At 38.4% G+C, this 17224-nt stretch overlaps 1 protein-coding gene across 2 annotated transcripts; it reads left to right on the forward strand.

Moving 5' to 3' along the window:
* Positions 1-1488: 1488 nt before the first annotated feature.
* On the forward strand, positions 1489-16991 carry mapre2 (microtubule-associated protein, RP/EB family, member 2). 2 transcript variants are annotated; one of them, XM_026926182.3, is made up of 7 exons: positions 1489-1636; positions 10372-10499; positions 11402-11547; positions 11637-11853; positions 12065-12213; positions 13194-13352; positions 14731-16991. In XM_026926182.3, exons 2-7 carry the CDS (start codon positions 10379-10381, stop codon positions 14806-14808), a joined length of 870 nt encoding a protein of 289 aa, XP_026781983.1. In that variant the 5' UTR covers positions 1489-1636; positions 10372-10378; the 3' UTR covers positions 14809-16991. The 2 variants fall into 2 exon arrangements, with proteins under 2 accessions (XP_026781983.1, XP_026781982.1); XM_026926181.3 differs by lacking the exon at positions 1489-1636 and adding an exon at positions 6778-7114.
* Positions 16992-17224: the final 233 nt, after the last annotated feature.

Raw genomic sequence — 17224 nt, forward strand, 5'->3', positions numbered from 1 at the left:
ATACCATAGTAAGCTGTGGTTTGTTTTTTTTTGTTGTTTTTTTTCCCCTTCTCTTGTCAGTAAGGTACTGTATAGTTTACATTTAGGGAAGGAGACTTCAGTGTCAGTCTAAGTTTGTTGACATCTTCAGGAGAAAAATAATCTAAGCTGGTGTAACAGTTCTTTGATGAATTTTGTAATCATTGAGAACTTGCTGTGGTATAAGAGGAGTAAAACACTTCAGGATGTTGTGTTATAGGCGGTAACAGTGACTCCCGCTTCATCACACTACGGAGCCCCACACAGGACATGCGGGTAGAAAAATATATATATATTGTGTCCACGAATTCAGAATTCATCCTCACGACTTATGTGAGAACGTTTTATTAATTCGTTCCCTCGTTTTAGGTCAATCATGGCCTCGTTTTACTCATTTTTGGTAAATCATGGCCTCGTTTTACTCATTTTAGGCAAATCGTGGCCTCGTTTTAATAATTTTTGGTAAATCGTGGCCTCGTTTTACTCGTTTTTGGTAAATCGTGGCCTCGTTTTAATCGTTTTTGGTGAATCGTGGCCTCTAACTCGTTTTTGGTAAATTGCCTCGTTTTAATCGTTTTCGGTGAATCGTGGCCTCGTTTTACTCGTTTTCGGTAAATCGTGGCCTCGTTTAACTTGTTTTTGGTCAATCGTGGCCTCATTTTAATCGTTTTCTGTGAATCGTGGCCTCGTTTTACTCATTTTTGGTGAATCGTGGCCTCGTTTTACTCGTTTTCGGTGAATCGTGGCCTCGTTTAACTCCTTTTCAGTGAATCGTGGCCTCGTTTAACTCGTTTTTGGTCAATCGTGGCCTCGTTTTACTCGTTTTCAGTGAATCGTGGCCTCGTTTTAATCGTTTTCGGTGAATCGTGGCCTCGTTTTACTCGTTTTCAGTCAATCGTGGCCTCGTTTTACTCGTTTTTGGTCAATCGTGGCCTCGTTTTACTCGTTTTCGGTGAATCGTGGCCTCGTTTAACTCGTTTTCGGTGAATCGTGGCCTCATTTAACTCGTTTTCGGTGAATCGTGGCCTCGTTTAACTCGTTTTTGGTAAATCGTGGCCTCGTTTTAATTGTTTTTGGTGAATCGTGGTGTCGTTTTACTCGTTTTCGGTCAATCGTGGCGTCGTTTTACTCGTTTTCGGTGAATCGTGGCTTCGTTTTACCCATTTTAGGTAAATCGTAGCCATGTTTAACTAATTCGTTCCCTCGTTTTAAAAGGACGATGGATTGATGGAATTGCGGGCATGAATTGGTAAACGTGGCCACAACTGACCTAGAAGGAGGGAACGACTTAATAAAACGTGCTCACATATGAATATGTCGTGGGAACGAATTGTTCATTCGTAGCCATGTGAGATATATGTATATATATATATATAATGTGTGTGTGTGTGTGTGTGTGTGTGTGTGTGTGTGTGTATCACAGCAGCTGGTCGCTGACTGTTTTCCCGGAGCGGCGCTAGCGGCTGGCTGGTGGTGATGGTGGCTGGTGATGGTGGCTGGTGGTGCGCGCGCAGGGTGAGGGCGTCACGCGGGGTGGAAGGAGCGCGAGCGCAGGAGGTGGAGATTAAACAGCAGCAGCTGAACAGTGGGTCCGGTTCGGAGTTGAGGGAGTTTACGGGTGAGTCGAGTTTGGATCAAGGTGTAGCTCATGTCTCTGGTATTAACTGCGGCTTGAAAAGTAACCGAGTAACCTTAGGAAAAAGAAAAAAAAAAAAAAGAGCGTGGGGGAGAAAAATGTCCGGAAGTAAAGCAGCGCGCGCAGCTTTGAGTGTCTCTGCTAGCTAGATTAGCTGTCACTAATTTCCAACATGTCAGCATTTTTTTACTAATAAAATCACAGCGCTACCTTGCATTGCTTATTCATTTATTTCTTTTACAACTCTCAAGGTTCCTTTCGATAAAAGTCTGCTTTGTTTTGTTTGTTTGTTTGTTTGTTTCACAGAAGGTTAGCTTGGTAGCTAGTTAGCTTTTCATTGGCTGGTACATTGTGTGGTGAAGGAAGAGATGTGAATTAACCTCAAGCTAAAACTTCACATAACTGAAGGGTTTTATTTCTAATTTCGCAGCAGTTTGATGTTTTGTTTTGTTTTGTTTTTTTGGGTAAAAGGAAAAGTAAAAACCAGGCATAGTAAGCTTGTTCTGTGCTGGAACTGGAAAAAAAAAAATCAATAAGGCTGCTGAACCACAAAAGGCATTTGAACAGAGTGGTACAGATTCACTGAATATTCACTAGTTGCTTCAGATAACTTCAACACACACACATACAGAGAGGTAGTGACATTAAAATGAACTGAAAGAACAAACCAAGTAAGGAATAAAACACACACACACATATATCCTGATGTTAGAGAAAAATAATCAACAACAGTGTGGTGTGATGAAGCGGAGTCACTGTTACCATCCTAAGAGTTGATTATTTTCAGCACGAAGCGTTTTATTCCTCTTAAACCACCACACCAGTTTGTCATCGATTACAGTTTTTCACTTCTTAAAGAGCAACGTTGTCATAGTATTTATCCATTTGTATAAATACTATATCTAACATACTGTATGTTAGAGCGCTAGCTAGCTTTTAACATTACACATTGTAGTAGCTGTAAACAGTCGTTCTCAAATCAGCCTCTTTATTTCCTCTCATTAACAGTTTGTTGTATTATGGAGAAAACACAAAGGGTGAACTCCTCTGTCCAGAAACGTACAGATACAGCTTTACTTCAGAATGTTACAAAGCACTGACGCTGGAGACTCCTTCTGTAACATGTTAACATATAAACATGACCTGACAGAAAACTTCACCATATTGACCATTAGACAATTTCTTTTTTCTTAAAAAAAAAAAAAAAACTGTTTACTATAGAAATGATAACATTACTACTAACTAATTTGGTTTGTGGATGTTCTGCAACATTACGCGAAACCTTCTTTAATAAATAAAAATTGTACTCGCTGACAAAATACTGTGGTATAAGAGGAATAAAACACTTCTCTCATTTGTTGCACTCGGTTGTATTTTTTTATTCCTTACCTAATAGATATTTCACAATATATGTTCACGGCTACTGAGGTCCAAATACTCCAACTACAAGGATCTAAAAGGGTCCAGAACAAGACATGTTATTAGAGGACATTTATATTACATTCAGAAAGTGGACCTTTTGAGTTGATATTTTTGTTTCTTTCACTATTAATATCTTATCTGACCATTTCTGTTACTTGGGATAATGAAATATCGGTTAGAAATGAGAAATATCTTGCTGCTGTGAGTTAAATTGATCTTCCTCATTTGCTGTAACGTTTACAAAGGAATGAAAGTACTGAGAAGATGTACTCCAGAAAAAAAAGAAAAAAAAAAACGTATGCAAATTTGAAGGTTTGTGTTAGGTGATGGCGTATCCGGAAATGAGTGAACTCAGAATATCAGCCGCTACCTATTGTAAGGTAAATAACATTTCTACAAGTATGCTCTATCATCTTATTCATCCCAGTAAGCACTCAGCAGTTTGCAGGCGAGTTAAAGTAGGTGCGTTAAAAGCAGAGCTGCGGTACTCAAGGCCGAGCTCGTCTCCGATTTCCACATTAGACCTGCATTAGACCACACTGTACATAAGGTTAATGGGAGGACACTTGATACGAGCATTTGTCTAATAGAATAACTGTATTACATATATTCTTGTACCACAGCGCTGCTGAAATCTGGATTCTGATTTGTCAGAAGGTGTTTTCTACAACAGTTGTGCAGCTGTAAATCATGGGTTTATATTAACTCGCTCGTTTTAATATGTTATCGTTTCTATCGTAACTAATAACACTGGGACATTTGTGGTGGACACTCAGTATAATCTTAGGCTAATAATGAACAAATTTTTAACAAGTGTTGTTGGAGAAAAAGTTCGAATCGTTGATAGGTAATTTTTTTCTGTGAAGAGAGTATCTGGTGTCGGCACTTCGTAAGTCATAGGAAAGACTTCGCGAGATTGAGAGAGAGAGAGAGAGAGCAAAAGAGATGCTGGTGAGGGAATACCTGTTTTTTTTTTTTATTTTTTTTTTTTTTAAATTACACCTGTGCAAGCTTAAGACAGTTTCTGTCCTGTGTTTCCATGCAAGATGTGTGGCATCAGTTAATCTCTAACTCTAACCTCATTTAACTCATCCATATTATTTAATAATAATATGTTTAACTTATTTCTACTCAAAACATCCTTAACTGGCAAGGACAATGCACACACCAAGCAATACAGTTAGAAGGATATTACTGATAAAGTGTGTTCTCTATGTCAGATTATAAACTGAAGATCCTCTATTGATAGACCTGCGTAGTTTACATCATCAACCAGCGTTATCCAGAAATCAGCTGGTGCAGAAAAACAGGCTCACGTAAAGCCAAATATTCTTGACTTTGAGATATTTTTTTGAGAATATTTTTCTGTTCATTAGAATGCTTCCTTTACCTTTAGCCTTCACCACGACCATATCTGTAGCTGTTCCAGGAATTTTGAGTCTTTCTATGCCGTCCTCCTATTGGTGGCGTTTAAATAACTGTCGTAGCATCGCTCACACTCTGAGATTTTAAACATATTTATTTATATGAATAGGAATCGTTCTAGTTAGGATTGACATTGTTACCGCTCAGTGAGAGATCCGCCTTAGGGCGTTTTCACACTCAAGTCTGCACTCAGGACCTACACTATATGGCCAAAAGTTTGTGGACACCTGAACATAACACTCGTATGCACTTTTTGAACATCCCATTCCAGATTTATTCCTCCTTTGCTGTTATAGTCACCTCCAATCTTCTGGGAAGGCTTTCCACTAGAGTTTGGAGTGTGGCTGTGGGGATTTGTGTTCATTCAGCTGCAAGAGCATTAGTGAGGTCAGGCACTGATGTTGGATGAGAAGGCCTGGGGTGCAGTTGGTGTACCAGTTCATCCTAAAGGTGTTCAGTGGGGTTGAGGTCAGGGCTCTGTGCAGGACACTCGAGTTCTTCCACTCCAAACTTAACACACCATGTCTTCATGGAGCGTGCTTTGTGCACAGGGGCATTGTCATGCTGGAACAGGTTTGGGCCTCTTAGTTCCAGTGAAGGGAAACTGTAATGCTACAGCATACAAAGACATCCCATACAATTGTGTGTTTCCAACAGTTTGGGGGAAAAAAGCACAAATGGGTGTGATGAGCAGGTGTCCACACGCTTTTGACCATATTGTGTATTCTGTGCTCATTTGGGGGGAGGAGATTAGAATCACAGGTTTGCTTTCACGTATAAGAATTCCTTCCAAATCGTGGATCAGTTGCACAATTCCATACATCGCTTTTGTGCACGCAGGGTTGCAAAATGGTTGACAGTCGGGGTGGGTCTTAGTCAGCTCTCTAGTTCAGTAGTCAGGGTGCTGATCAGGGAGTCAGCCATTTTAAAGGCTGTCTCAATCGCAAAATACCTCCAGTGCACTGGAACGTCCGCTCCCTAAAACATTCCACAATGCACCGCAAAAACCAGGGAGCATCGACGCTAACTATGTTCCTTTACTGGGAATGACGTCATGTTTTCTCAAGCCTCTCAGCTCGAAAAAAATGGCGGACGAACTCTCAGCCAACTTCGTCTACATTTATAAGTAATTTGTTATCGTTGTTGTAGCTCTCGAACGATTACTTACGTTAGCGATTTTTAACTTTATCTGACGTTGTCTATACGGTTTGTCTGACTCTAATGACTTTTAAGTGTTTAATGATTTTAAAAAATCCACTAGCTAGCCTACGATCCTGCTTGAAGTACCATGACAGAAACCCGTGTGACTAAGCTAACAAATTTATATGACATATAATTTCAGAAAGATATCGGTCCTGCCTGTTATTGATAAAAGCCGGTGGTGATGTTTTACAGCGCGAGTATGTAGTCATGTTGCCAGAAATTGAGTCATCGGTGTCCCAATGTGTAGCGAGCCAGGGTCCTTACCAGCACCTGAACTCGTCTACATGATATACTGATTCACCACCTGGGGAACTAGCGAGCTATTTGAGACGCACCCTAGGTTCATCCATTTAATGTTTTTTATTATTATTTTCTTTGAGGTGATGAGTCTGGTTTTATTTATCAGTAAGGCGTTCCGTCTCCTTTGCTGACCATAACACCCCTGTTCAACATGACGTGTTGAGCAAGTCAGTTTACTTAAGAGTTTCTACACCTGATACAGATCGCACAGTCCGGTTGAAGCGAGTCCCAGCACCAAGGATCGGTTTTTCTGGACCACTCCCAGCGTCGGAAAAAAACCCCAGCTTTTTACATTTCGTCAAATGTACTTTATTCTCGGGGCGAGTAGCCCCACATCTGGAAGAAAGCGCAAGGGTGAAGACACAAACAAAGGCAAAAAAAAAAAAAAAAGATTTTTTTTTGAAAATCATTTTTCAAAATGATTTTTTTTTTTTTGGCAAAATAAATCTACATTTTTACCAGACCTAAAACGCCCGGTCCCATTCAATCCCTGTGGTGTAAGAGGAATAAAACGCATAGAAACGAGCTATTATTGGAAACTAGTTAACTTTGCACCCCCTAGGGGCCGGATGCAGTATTGCTATGAATGTGCACTGCAGTCAGAAAGCCTTATTTATCTTGATTTATATATTTATTTTTAATTATAACTACAGCGTGAAACTGAAAAACCGAGTACAAACAAATTGTGTATTTATTTATATTTATATATAGTATATATTTTTTTCTCTCCTCAAAGCCTCAAAGAACATTTCTTCGTTTTATTTAGCGTCGATAAAAAACGAAATCACGACACTCAGTCACGTGGGGGCGTCGCTAGGGGTGACGTCACCGCCGAGCTCCAGCGCGAGACCCGCCTTAGAAACAAGCCTTAGAGGGAAAAAAAGCCGAGGTTGTTCGTCTGTTGTTATTATAATTATTATTATCGTTGTTGTTTTTTTAATTATTATTTTCCGAGAACGGTTCTAGATTTTTTTTCTCCCAGACCCAAATGCCAGGTCCCACTCAAGCACTGTCCCCGAACGGAGAGAATAATAACGACATCATTCAGGACAATGGAACCAACATCATCCCTTACAGAAAGAACACAGTGCGAGGAGAGCGCGCGTACAGGTAAACAAACAAACAAACAAACAAACAAACAACGACCGTTAAATCCGCTAAACAACAGCTGCGGCTTAATATCGCGCGTGAAATTTCTCGTTTGAATCGGTTCCTCTTTAACACATGACGTTGCGTTTGGAAATTGCTAGAAATTTTCCCATACAGGATGTTTTCAGACACCTTCACAGGACGTGTTTATATCTCTTAAAGTTATTAAAATATCGAAAAAATATGTCATGCACCATCCTTGCGGTGTTAAAACGGGACACGAAGAGGCCTGACTCTCTGTGTGTGCATGTGTATGTGTGTGACACACTAATGACATATTAATATATATATGTTAAATGAAACATGTATACCTTTAACCTAAATTTCTGATATTAATACATAACACGCAATACATGTACACATTATTAGATATAGAAATATAGACATATTTCTATTTTTGTTCAACTTCCCACCTATATTCTGAGACATCCCGCTTCCCGAGATATGATTGGCCGCTCGTATGCGGCTTCCTCCCTTTTGATTGGCTGGCTCGTCACCGTGCAGATTTGTAGCCAATCCTGGGTCAGGAGGCGGGATTTGTCGAAAACAGGTAGGAGTACTGTTTTGCGTTAAGCTAAACTAAGATTAAGGACTGATTTAGCGACGCTGACAGGGCTTTAATCAGTTTAGTGCCGGTTAATGAGCAACTTTTTGATCGAATTAACACCTCGGTGTTGTGTAATGAGTAAAACAGGAGCTTTGAAGCCGCTTACTGCTTTCCTTTAGGCATTTCTTTCAAGTCTGACTGGATTTCTTTACATTCTGCTGTTTTATTTCCCCTCACATGTTTATTACATATATATCACAAATATATTACATTTGAAGCTTAAAGGTATTCTCCTCCTAAATATACTTTTGTTTTCTGACCTTATTTAAAAATTACATTTTAAATAAATATATCCCCCTTTTGTGGAGTATATTCCAGAGCTTCCCTATTAATATTATTATTTTTAATCAGAAGTAGCAGGGTTTACAGGTTTCAGCATTTTTCCAACTCAGATACATCTCAAAAATACCCAAGACTATTCCAAAAATTACCTGGAAAAGTGAGACACATTTCTTTTCTTCGTTCCCCCCCCAGCCTTGGTATGGGAAACAAGGTCACCGTGGTGCGCACGCATTTCTAATACATGGACGTTATCCACTCCGCAATCCTCCTTTCCCTCTGTTTGCAATATATTTTACAACAGAAATGGTTCTTTACATCGGAGACAGCTACACTGTCGTCTGCATGTACATGTTACCTTTTGTGGGAATTTTGTTTGTATCTGGAATTTATTTATTTATTTTGATTGAATTCCGATTATTTGCTAATATCATAATCACCACCCACAGACTTGCTTTAATTTGGTGTAAACTGCACCCCTGGCAACTCTGTGGACATATGTAACAATTAACAGATTAAAAAAAAAAAAGGTTAATGACATATTGGTTAATTCAGTTGCAGAACAAATCATAAAAGGTGTACAGTTTAAAAGATATAGCTTGTAATGGAAACAACTGTGTCCTGAAAAACTATCCATCATCATTATCTATCATTTATCTATCATCATTAGGCATCAGGTTTTATTTGAGATGATTAAGGTTTATTTCAGATTATAGCTGCACTCTGGAATGTTATTTATTATTTTTTTAAGAGTAAATACTGACCGAATAGATGCAGTGTCATATTTTAATATAACATTTACATTTTTTGTCATGTAATGTTAATATCTAGTGGAATTAGCATTGCATGACATATCAGCCATTCCTGTACTCTAATATTTGTAGATTTAATACCGAATGGTAAATTGTTTATTGCCATAAATTATGCTGATGTACATTGCTGTGCAAAAGTCTTAGGCACATGCAAAGAAATGCTGTAGAGCAAAGATGCCTTCAAAAATAATAAAATTAAATGTTTCTACATTAAAAAAATACTATAAAGAGCAGTAAACAGTAATAAATTAAACAGAGTGAATATTTGGTGTGACGATCCTTCGCTTAAAAAAAAAATTGTAGTCTCAGGTACAATGTGTGCAGTTTTATAAGGAAATGAGCTGTATGTGTTACTGAGCATCTTGCAGAACCAGCCACAGTTCTTCTGGAGACTTTGACTATCACACTCGCTTCTTATTTTTGCAGCAAAATCCAGCAGCCTTCATTATGTTTTTTTGTCTGAAAAGTGTCTCTTATGTAATATGCTGCTTTCTTTACTGACATACAAACATTGTTCTGTAACATTTAATTTTGTGCTGGAAAACTAATGTTTGGAATCTAAAATGTTTTTGTACTGAATCAATAATGTAGAAGTCAATAATAAAAATCTATAACAAAGATTGTACTAAAAAATAGGGTGCCTAAGACTTCTGCACAGTGCTGTACATTGTTTTATTGTTCAGTACATTTGTATATTTTAATATTAGGATCGACACAATGTGTTATTAGTGCCACAGTATAAAAAGTGGAGATGTATTCAGAATTGCTATTGATAAGGTGACGCTTTCTGTAAGGAGACGTTTATTTAAGATTTTTGGAAGGAGTCCCACTTTGTGTCAGCACTTTGTAACAGTAAAGCTGTAACTTTTTTCAAGGTTTACGGCATCTTCAGGACAGAGGGGTTTACTCTGTCCGGTTTCTCGATAGCATGACAAGCTGCATTTTTTTTGTCTTATTAAATTCAATAAAAAGAGAGAATAAAGTGAGACTGGAGCAGGAACGACTGTTTATATATAAAGGCTATAATGTGATTGAGAACAAGAACTATCTAACGAAATGTACGGTGTGTTGTTCTTTGATAAACAAACTGCAAGCACTTCAGAACCTGCTCTTAAAGGAAAGTAATCAGCTTCAGGGTGTTAACAGTAACTCACCTAGTTGTTGATTGTTTTCCTATAACAGCATGGCACTGAGTGATTTATTCTTTACATTTACACTTAGATTTTTTTTTTTGAAGTGTAACAAGAGACCATGGCTTTCATATTATGACTTGTTAAGTCTATAAACAAAAGCGTGGTTATTACATTTGAATAACATAATACTGATGCAAATGGAAACACGGCGTAGGACAAGTGAAGTGTACTACACTCAGTAAAACGAGGTTTGGGTTTCAGTTACATAAAAAATGAGGTGGGAAGAAGGTAATGCCAGTTTTCGCCTTGACAGATTTACAAATATGGAGAAGGCGTTCGAAGCCAAGCTATTGGAGTTGAGTTGATGTCGGTGTGTGTTGTTCACAGCTGGGGCATGGCGGTCAACGTGTATTCTACCTCAATCACCCAGGAGACTATGAGCAGGCATGACATCACGGCCTGGGTCAACGATCTGCTCAGCCTAAACTACACGAAAGTGGAGCAGCTCTCTTCAGGTAAACTCAGCTGAATCTTACAATAATTTGACGTTGTCATAAATTCTTTAGCTCCAGTGTGCTCCCCAGTCTTGTGTTTTGTTGAATGGAAATTTAGCTGACGAGGGTAGAAATAGGTAGCTACCATTAATGTAATAACATGTGGAAAGCTAGTTAAGTGCTTTAAACCAAATGGACAAGTGTGTAAAGTTTCTAATGTAGCACATTGTGTTTATGTTGTTGGACAACGTTTTTGACTCTGTGACGTTTTCTCTTCACATCGCCATTATTTTTTCTCCATATGTTTAACCTATTTTGTGTGTAGTAAGCAGACGAGATATAGCTCAGTATTTAACATTTATGGAAGGAGTCTCTGTTTCAGAGGTTTCCGACAGTCTTCAGGGCCGAGGGAGTTCGCACTTTGCGTTTTCTCCGTAACATGACAAGCTGCGTTTTTTTTTACATTTTTATAGCTGCTATAATGTAAGTGATAACAGGAACTAACTTGTTTTGCAGCGTTTCACAACATAAAAATGTAACTATAAACAGATAGTAACAAGTATGACGTGATGTCCTTTAGTAAAGTAAAAAATTGTTGGTATAAGAGGAATAAAACCTTTCAGCCACGACTTGTATTAACTTATTTCATGGCATGCCTTAATTCTCTCGTTCCCATGCCTTAACTATCTTGTGACCATAACTTAATTATCTCGTTCCTATGCCTTAATTGTCTCATTCCCATACCTTAATGTTGTTGTTTTTATGTCTTAATTATCTCGTGGCCATAACTTAATTATCTCTTTTTCCCAAAATAATCAACTTAGAGGTGGAAACAGTAACTGCGTAACAGTAACTTTATTCCTCACTTAATATTTTGCCACACTGATATAATATTCTTGTTCTAAACCGTTTTCCCTTTGCAGGCGCTGCTTACTGCCAGTTCATGGATATGCTATTCCCCGGCTGCATCAGTCTTAAGAAGGTCAAGTTCCAGGCCAAGCTGGAGCACGAGTACATTCACAACTTTAAACTTCTTCAAGCCTCCTTCAAGAGGATGAACGTGGACAAGGTGAGGGAACTGGAAAGGTCAGACGAGATCGTGTATGGATGAACAGACGGTAAATAATAGGATACTTACTGAAACTGTCTTACTTGCAGATAATTCCAGTAGAGAAGCTCGTCAAGGGTCGATTTCAGGATAACCTGGATTTCATCCAGTGGTTCAAAAAGTTCTTTGACGCCAACTACGACGGTAAGGAGTACGACCCTGTGGAGGCGCGACAGGGCCAGGACGCCATTCCTCCTCCAGACCCCGGAGAGCAGATCTTCAACCTGCCGAAGAAGTCACCCCATGCAGCCAGCTCCCCTACGGCAGGTCAGTCTTCACGCCTGGCTCACTTAATAACATTTAATGGTTAATTAACCGACTAACTGGTTAAACAGGGAAAAATGTTCTACCAAAAGTGTCTCCAGGTCTCCACTAAATCAAACCCTGACTGCTGTCATTCACTTACTGCATGTAATAATTCATGAGGTGAAGACTAACAGTGCCATCTGCTAACTTTTATACCAACCGTGTGACCCAGGGGCTACTAGATCATCCAGTTCGACCCCCAAATCGTCCACGTCAACCTCGCGACCCTCTTCTGCCAAAAAGGGCCCTGTAACGACAGCAGCAACCCCAGCCAAGGGCGAGAAGGAGCTGGAGGCTCAAGTAGCGCAGCTTAACGAACAGGTTCACACCGGCTACCCTGTTCACTCATAATATTTTCATATTTAATAAATAGACTCACTAATTATCTGACTGTAAGGAATGAAACACTTTGGGGTGTGCAGTTATAGGAAATTAATCAACGATACAAAGATTATTTTCCTGTAACAGCATGTCCTGAAGTGTTTTATTCATCTTATACCACAGCAATTTACGCTAACAATTTTTAATTTGCTAATTTTTAATTTTTAATTTCTGACTGACACGTCACACTTTTTATCCGTTTATAGTTCCATATCATATTAAATCACTGTAATTCACATAGTATAGTATTAGTAATCGTTATATATTTTTATTATTAGTCGTAATTTTGGTAGAAACGTTTATAGCTGTTCTACTCAGGACCGCAGATGATTTCATTAGGTAAGATCTAAAACACTCGGGGGCATGTTTTTATAGGAAAATAATCAATGAGTGTGTGGTGTGATGCAGCCCAACCTGAGATTACTGTTGATTATTTTACCAATAACAGCATGCCCCAAAGTGTTTTATTCCTCTTACTACAGCAGCTTTGCCAAACGCTTACAATTTTTATTTATTAAAGAACACATTGTACTTTTTATCCATTTATAGTTAAATTTAACATTGCGAGACGTCCTTGAAACCAGTTACTTCCTGTTATTACTTGCGTTGCACTAAAGATAAAATATGTTGTTGTTTTATATATGTATATATGTGTATGTATATATGTGTATGTATATATGTGTATGTATATATAGTTAACCACATAGCCTCCTAAGTCCTCTGTTCTGGAAATGTTGCAAAATGTAAAGGCGCTGACACTGGAGACTCCTTACGCAAAATGTTAGAAAATCATATCAACCTGTGGTGCTGTGGTATAAATAGTTATTATCATGAATTATATAAACTGCTTTTAGCTTGGCTGTTGTCGCGGACGGTTTCTATAACTCGGCCCTCCTTTACCTTCTCCACTCGGTACGTAGCTGAACACATTAAAGCTGGCCCTTGAGGGTGCGGAGAAGGAGCGGGACTACTACTTTGGGAAGCTGCGGGAGGTGGAGCTGCTGTGCCAGGAGCAGGGCCAGGATAACGGACCCTTCGTGGAAAGAATTATGGAAGTGCTGTACTCCACAGATGAACAGGTCCGTTCTTTCTCTCTCTCTCTCTCTCTCTCTCTCTCTCTCTCTCAGGAATTGTTTTGGAATCCTGTGGGCTCACAATTTATATCCATATTTAAGTGGGGAAAGTTGCTCGTATTCAGAGTCGGGTTACTGCTTAAGTGCTTTCTGGGCTTCTCATTCAGATTATTAAAATCACCTGTGTGTAGTTCGCCTCTGTTTGCCAGATTCTTCTTGAGTAGAAGATTCTGGGACAGGGTTTTTTTCAATGCTGCCTTTAAACACAATCACTTAACACAATCACTTAACCCTGAAAAAAAACAAGGGATAGAAAATGAAGACTGAAGAAGGAAACAGCGTTTTTTTTTTTTTTTTTTGCTCTCAAGTGTAATACGATGTAACACTAAAGCAAAAAATACTCAAACGATGATGTGTGATATAGGAGTCTTGTATATTGCCAGTATTTTGCTGCATGAATTGTAATAATAACTTTACTCCCTGGTTTAACTTAACAAAATGGATTCCACACTCGTTATTCAACATCTTATAGAATAGCACTTGATCCAGCGTTTTTATTTTGGATTTTATCTTTTTATATCGTGGGATATCTTAACGAAGCCACCATATATTACATTGAGGTCATGAAGTCATAACCTAGGCAGCATGAAGACGATTTAATCACGCTTTTAATGTGCTACTTTGATTTTTCGAACATAATTACACCAGTATTTGTGTTAATACAATGTGCTCTTCTGTAAAGAAAACATGCTTTCATCTACTGTTTATTCATGTTTTTATCCATAAAAGAATGTATGCCGTGAGGTGAGCAGTGTCTCTGATGTGTCTTTCTCTGTGCAGAGGGGAAAAAAACCCTTTTGGCTGATTTTAAAGGGACGGTAACTAAATCATTGAATAACGAGATTTTTGTGTATTTGTAAATTGGCCTCAAATGGCATTCCTTAATCTTGGAGTGTATTTACAGCTCAAAACAGAAAAATTCCAGCAAGACATGTTGCAGTTACATCAAACAGCCAGAGCCGATATCACACAAAAAAAATGCGCTTAAGCTCCACGTCAGAATCGTGCGTAAGTTAGACACCCCTCTGTTTGTCTCAGCCCCGCCCCTTGTGCATAACCCGTACGTAATTGTGAATAGCGCTCAAGTCAGTGGTGACGTCTGAGGTCTGAATACCGACGTGTACAATTTTCGGGGTTAAATCCTCACTGTGCGCGCTTAACTCAGCTCTGAATACTCTGACTACAGCCTGACAACACACGAATGTCAGTTTGCTTTGAGGAATTATAAAATAATAATGCGTGTTAGTAATATATCAGTGTGCAGGATTGTTCTGAACAGTAGTGCAGATGTGATTAATGTGCTGATGTATGTTTATTTGTCCAGGAGGCTGGAGGAGAAGGAGAACATGAGGCTCTGGCACAGGAAGTGGAAGTCCCTGACGACACACAGGATGAATATTGAGCACCATCCATACACAAACACACACACACACATGCGCGCTCCTTTGCCATTTGTGAGCTTTGACCTTTATTTTCTGTTAAGATGGCACAAGAGAAAAAGCCCAGAAGCCACTTTTAATTTTTTTTTTTTTTTTGTATTTCGTGAAATGAAAAATGAAATCTTGTTCCTGTACATGCCTCCATGTTAAAAAAACAAAAAACAAAAAAAACTACACACTTTTACCACAAACGCTGAACAAAGTTGTTTTCCTGCTCTCCACAGCACTGTTGGTTTGATTTTAATTTTAACATTATGAAGGATAATTTTATTCTTTATATAATTATTTTCAGCTGTCATTTCTTTTTAATCTGCCACATTAGGACTTATGGAGCAATGTTCACGTGACTTGCTTGCACTTGACTCACTACGTCACTTACATTTGTTCATGATCAGTCTTTTGGCAAAAGTACTGATGATTTTGACGCTCTAACAGTTGTAGGCATTTAAAAAAAAATGTAAACGGCAGAAACAAAGTGTGTCTATGATTTACCTTGATTCTGATGAAGCCAATCATTCGTGCTATGCTAGAAATGCCTAGTCGCCCCATTAAGCCGAGTAATCAGCAGCCGGTTGCACCGCTAGAGCGTAAGCTGTGTTGCAACCTAGTTTAGCAGAAATGTTCACTACGTTTAAGTTTACACACTACTAAAAAAATTAACGGTTGCACCATGTAGCATAGTTTTAACATAGTCTTAAGTTATAACGTAAAACTTACAACTAGTAGGTGCGACATCTGCTGTAAAAAAACAAAAACAGCAATGCGATAATTCTGTCCAAAGTGAAGAGTAAAAAGTGCATGTTTACCGACTTGGATTATGTTTTATTATTCTTTAATGATTTGTTTGTGGGACGTATTTTCCCTGGCTGATTGTAACAACGCATAGAAACGTAACGCAAGCAGCAAAGCAACAGGAGATTGTTTATTTTGAGTGTACGTAGCCACGATTTCAGCACCATTTGAATTAGGTTTTCTCAATTCTATGCAAATTAGTTACGACGCAATAAAGCGGCAAAAATCCGAACAATTTGCTGGAGTGATTCCTCGGACCAATCCTATCACCGAGTGGTCCGACATTTCTTCAGTTCCCCGTCCACAGCTTTAGTTCCTACCTGCAGTTAGAAGAACGTAGAACCGTCCTTGCGATTTTGTTATTAAATGTGTTTAGCGACGTTACGAAGAAAAAATAAAGCTACGAAGGAAGTAGCGGAGATTGTCGGTACCTCGAAGGTGAGTGTACGTAGCTAGTACAGTTTTGCTAGCTTTGCTAATCGAATCCAAAGCTGAACACGTAACATGTAAATTGAACTCAAGTGAACGTGTTTTCAAACGAAATTGGTGGGCTGGACATTTTAGCTACTACTGTTACTCGTCAGAATTTAAAAAAAGGGAAAAAAAATAGGCCACGCCCACACTTGACAAACTACAAGTGATACTAGAGGCTTATCGCCATCTAGCGTGAACGTCCAACTGGTGCAACCGGCTGCAGGAATAAAATCTGCAATAAATAAAATATTTACAATCATCCTCCCACGATTTATGTTTTGTTTATGCGCTTATACTTGCATCCAGATATCTGAATCAGTCCGAATCATTTTCTACAACATGAGCAGCTTTGTGTCTCAGTCCGTTCTTGCTATTGGATAGACAATTTCAGTGTATTTTGTTTCACAGTATTCTCGTGACACTTTATTTTCTTGTTTTCTTTAGAAGCCTGCCACGTTCTGAGAAAAAAAAAATCAAAATAAATAAAAACGTGTATATTGAAGATATTTTAATATAATTTTAAAGTCCAGGTTTTAGCAGGAGGACGTAACGGTAACTCTCGGTCAGAAACTCTCGCAGTGTTCCAGTGCATCGTATACTGTCTCATGATGATGTTGCATTTAGTTCCACTACCGAACTCCACGGCTCATTTATTATCGTGTACAATGAAGAGGAATGTAATGTACTGTTAATAAGTATAAATAGAAAATGTTCTTTTTTTTTTTGTTTTGTTTCTCTCTCTCTCTCTGTATCCCTCATTATGCATTCCCCAAAAACTGTGTTGCATGTTTTCATTTTATTTGTGAATAACTTGACCTGCTTTTTACATATTTAATATAAAACAAAAAAATATGTTACGTGGTTTTTTTTTTTTTTTTTTTTTTTTTTTTTTTTTTGTATGTTTAACCTGCTATTTTAAATCTCCAGAGAGATTTAAATTTGCCGTAATAAAAATCTGTCACTTTGAAAAGGAAACGTTTGGGTGTTATTGATTTATTTTTACTTTTTTACTGAATGGTTTAGTGGTGTGGTGGAATTATTAGCTTTCTTGATTAAAAAATTATGAATCCATTAATATTTAATATGTAGTATGACTTAGGGTCTAGCAATAAA

Source organism: Pangasianodon hypophthalmus, chromosome 1, assembly GCF_027358585.1.
Source record: "Pangasianodon hypophthalmus isolate fPanHyp1 chromosome 1, fPanHyp1.pri, whole genome shotgun sequence".
Lineage (NCBI taxonomy): Eukaryota > Metazoa > Chordata > Actinopteri > Siluriformes > Pangasiidae > Pangasianodon > Pangasianodon hypophthalmus.

What these genes read in the sequence shown, in the direction of transcription:
- mapre2 (XM_026926181.3), top strand. Translation starts at nt 6,993, where the DNA reads ATGCCAGGTCCCACTCAAGCACTGTCCCCGAACGGAGAGAATAATAAC. An exon ending in CGAGGAGAGCGCGCGTACAG is followed by an intron (nt 7,115 to 10,371) that starts GTAAACAAACAA and finishes TGTTGTTCACAG; the next exon opens with CTGGGGCATGGCGGTCAACG. An exon ending in AGCCAGCTCCCCTACGGCAG is followed by an intron (nt 11,854 to 12,064) that starts GTCAGTCTTCAC and finishes CGTGTGACCCAG; the next exon opens with GGGCTACTAGATCATCCAGT.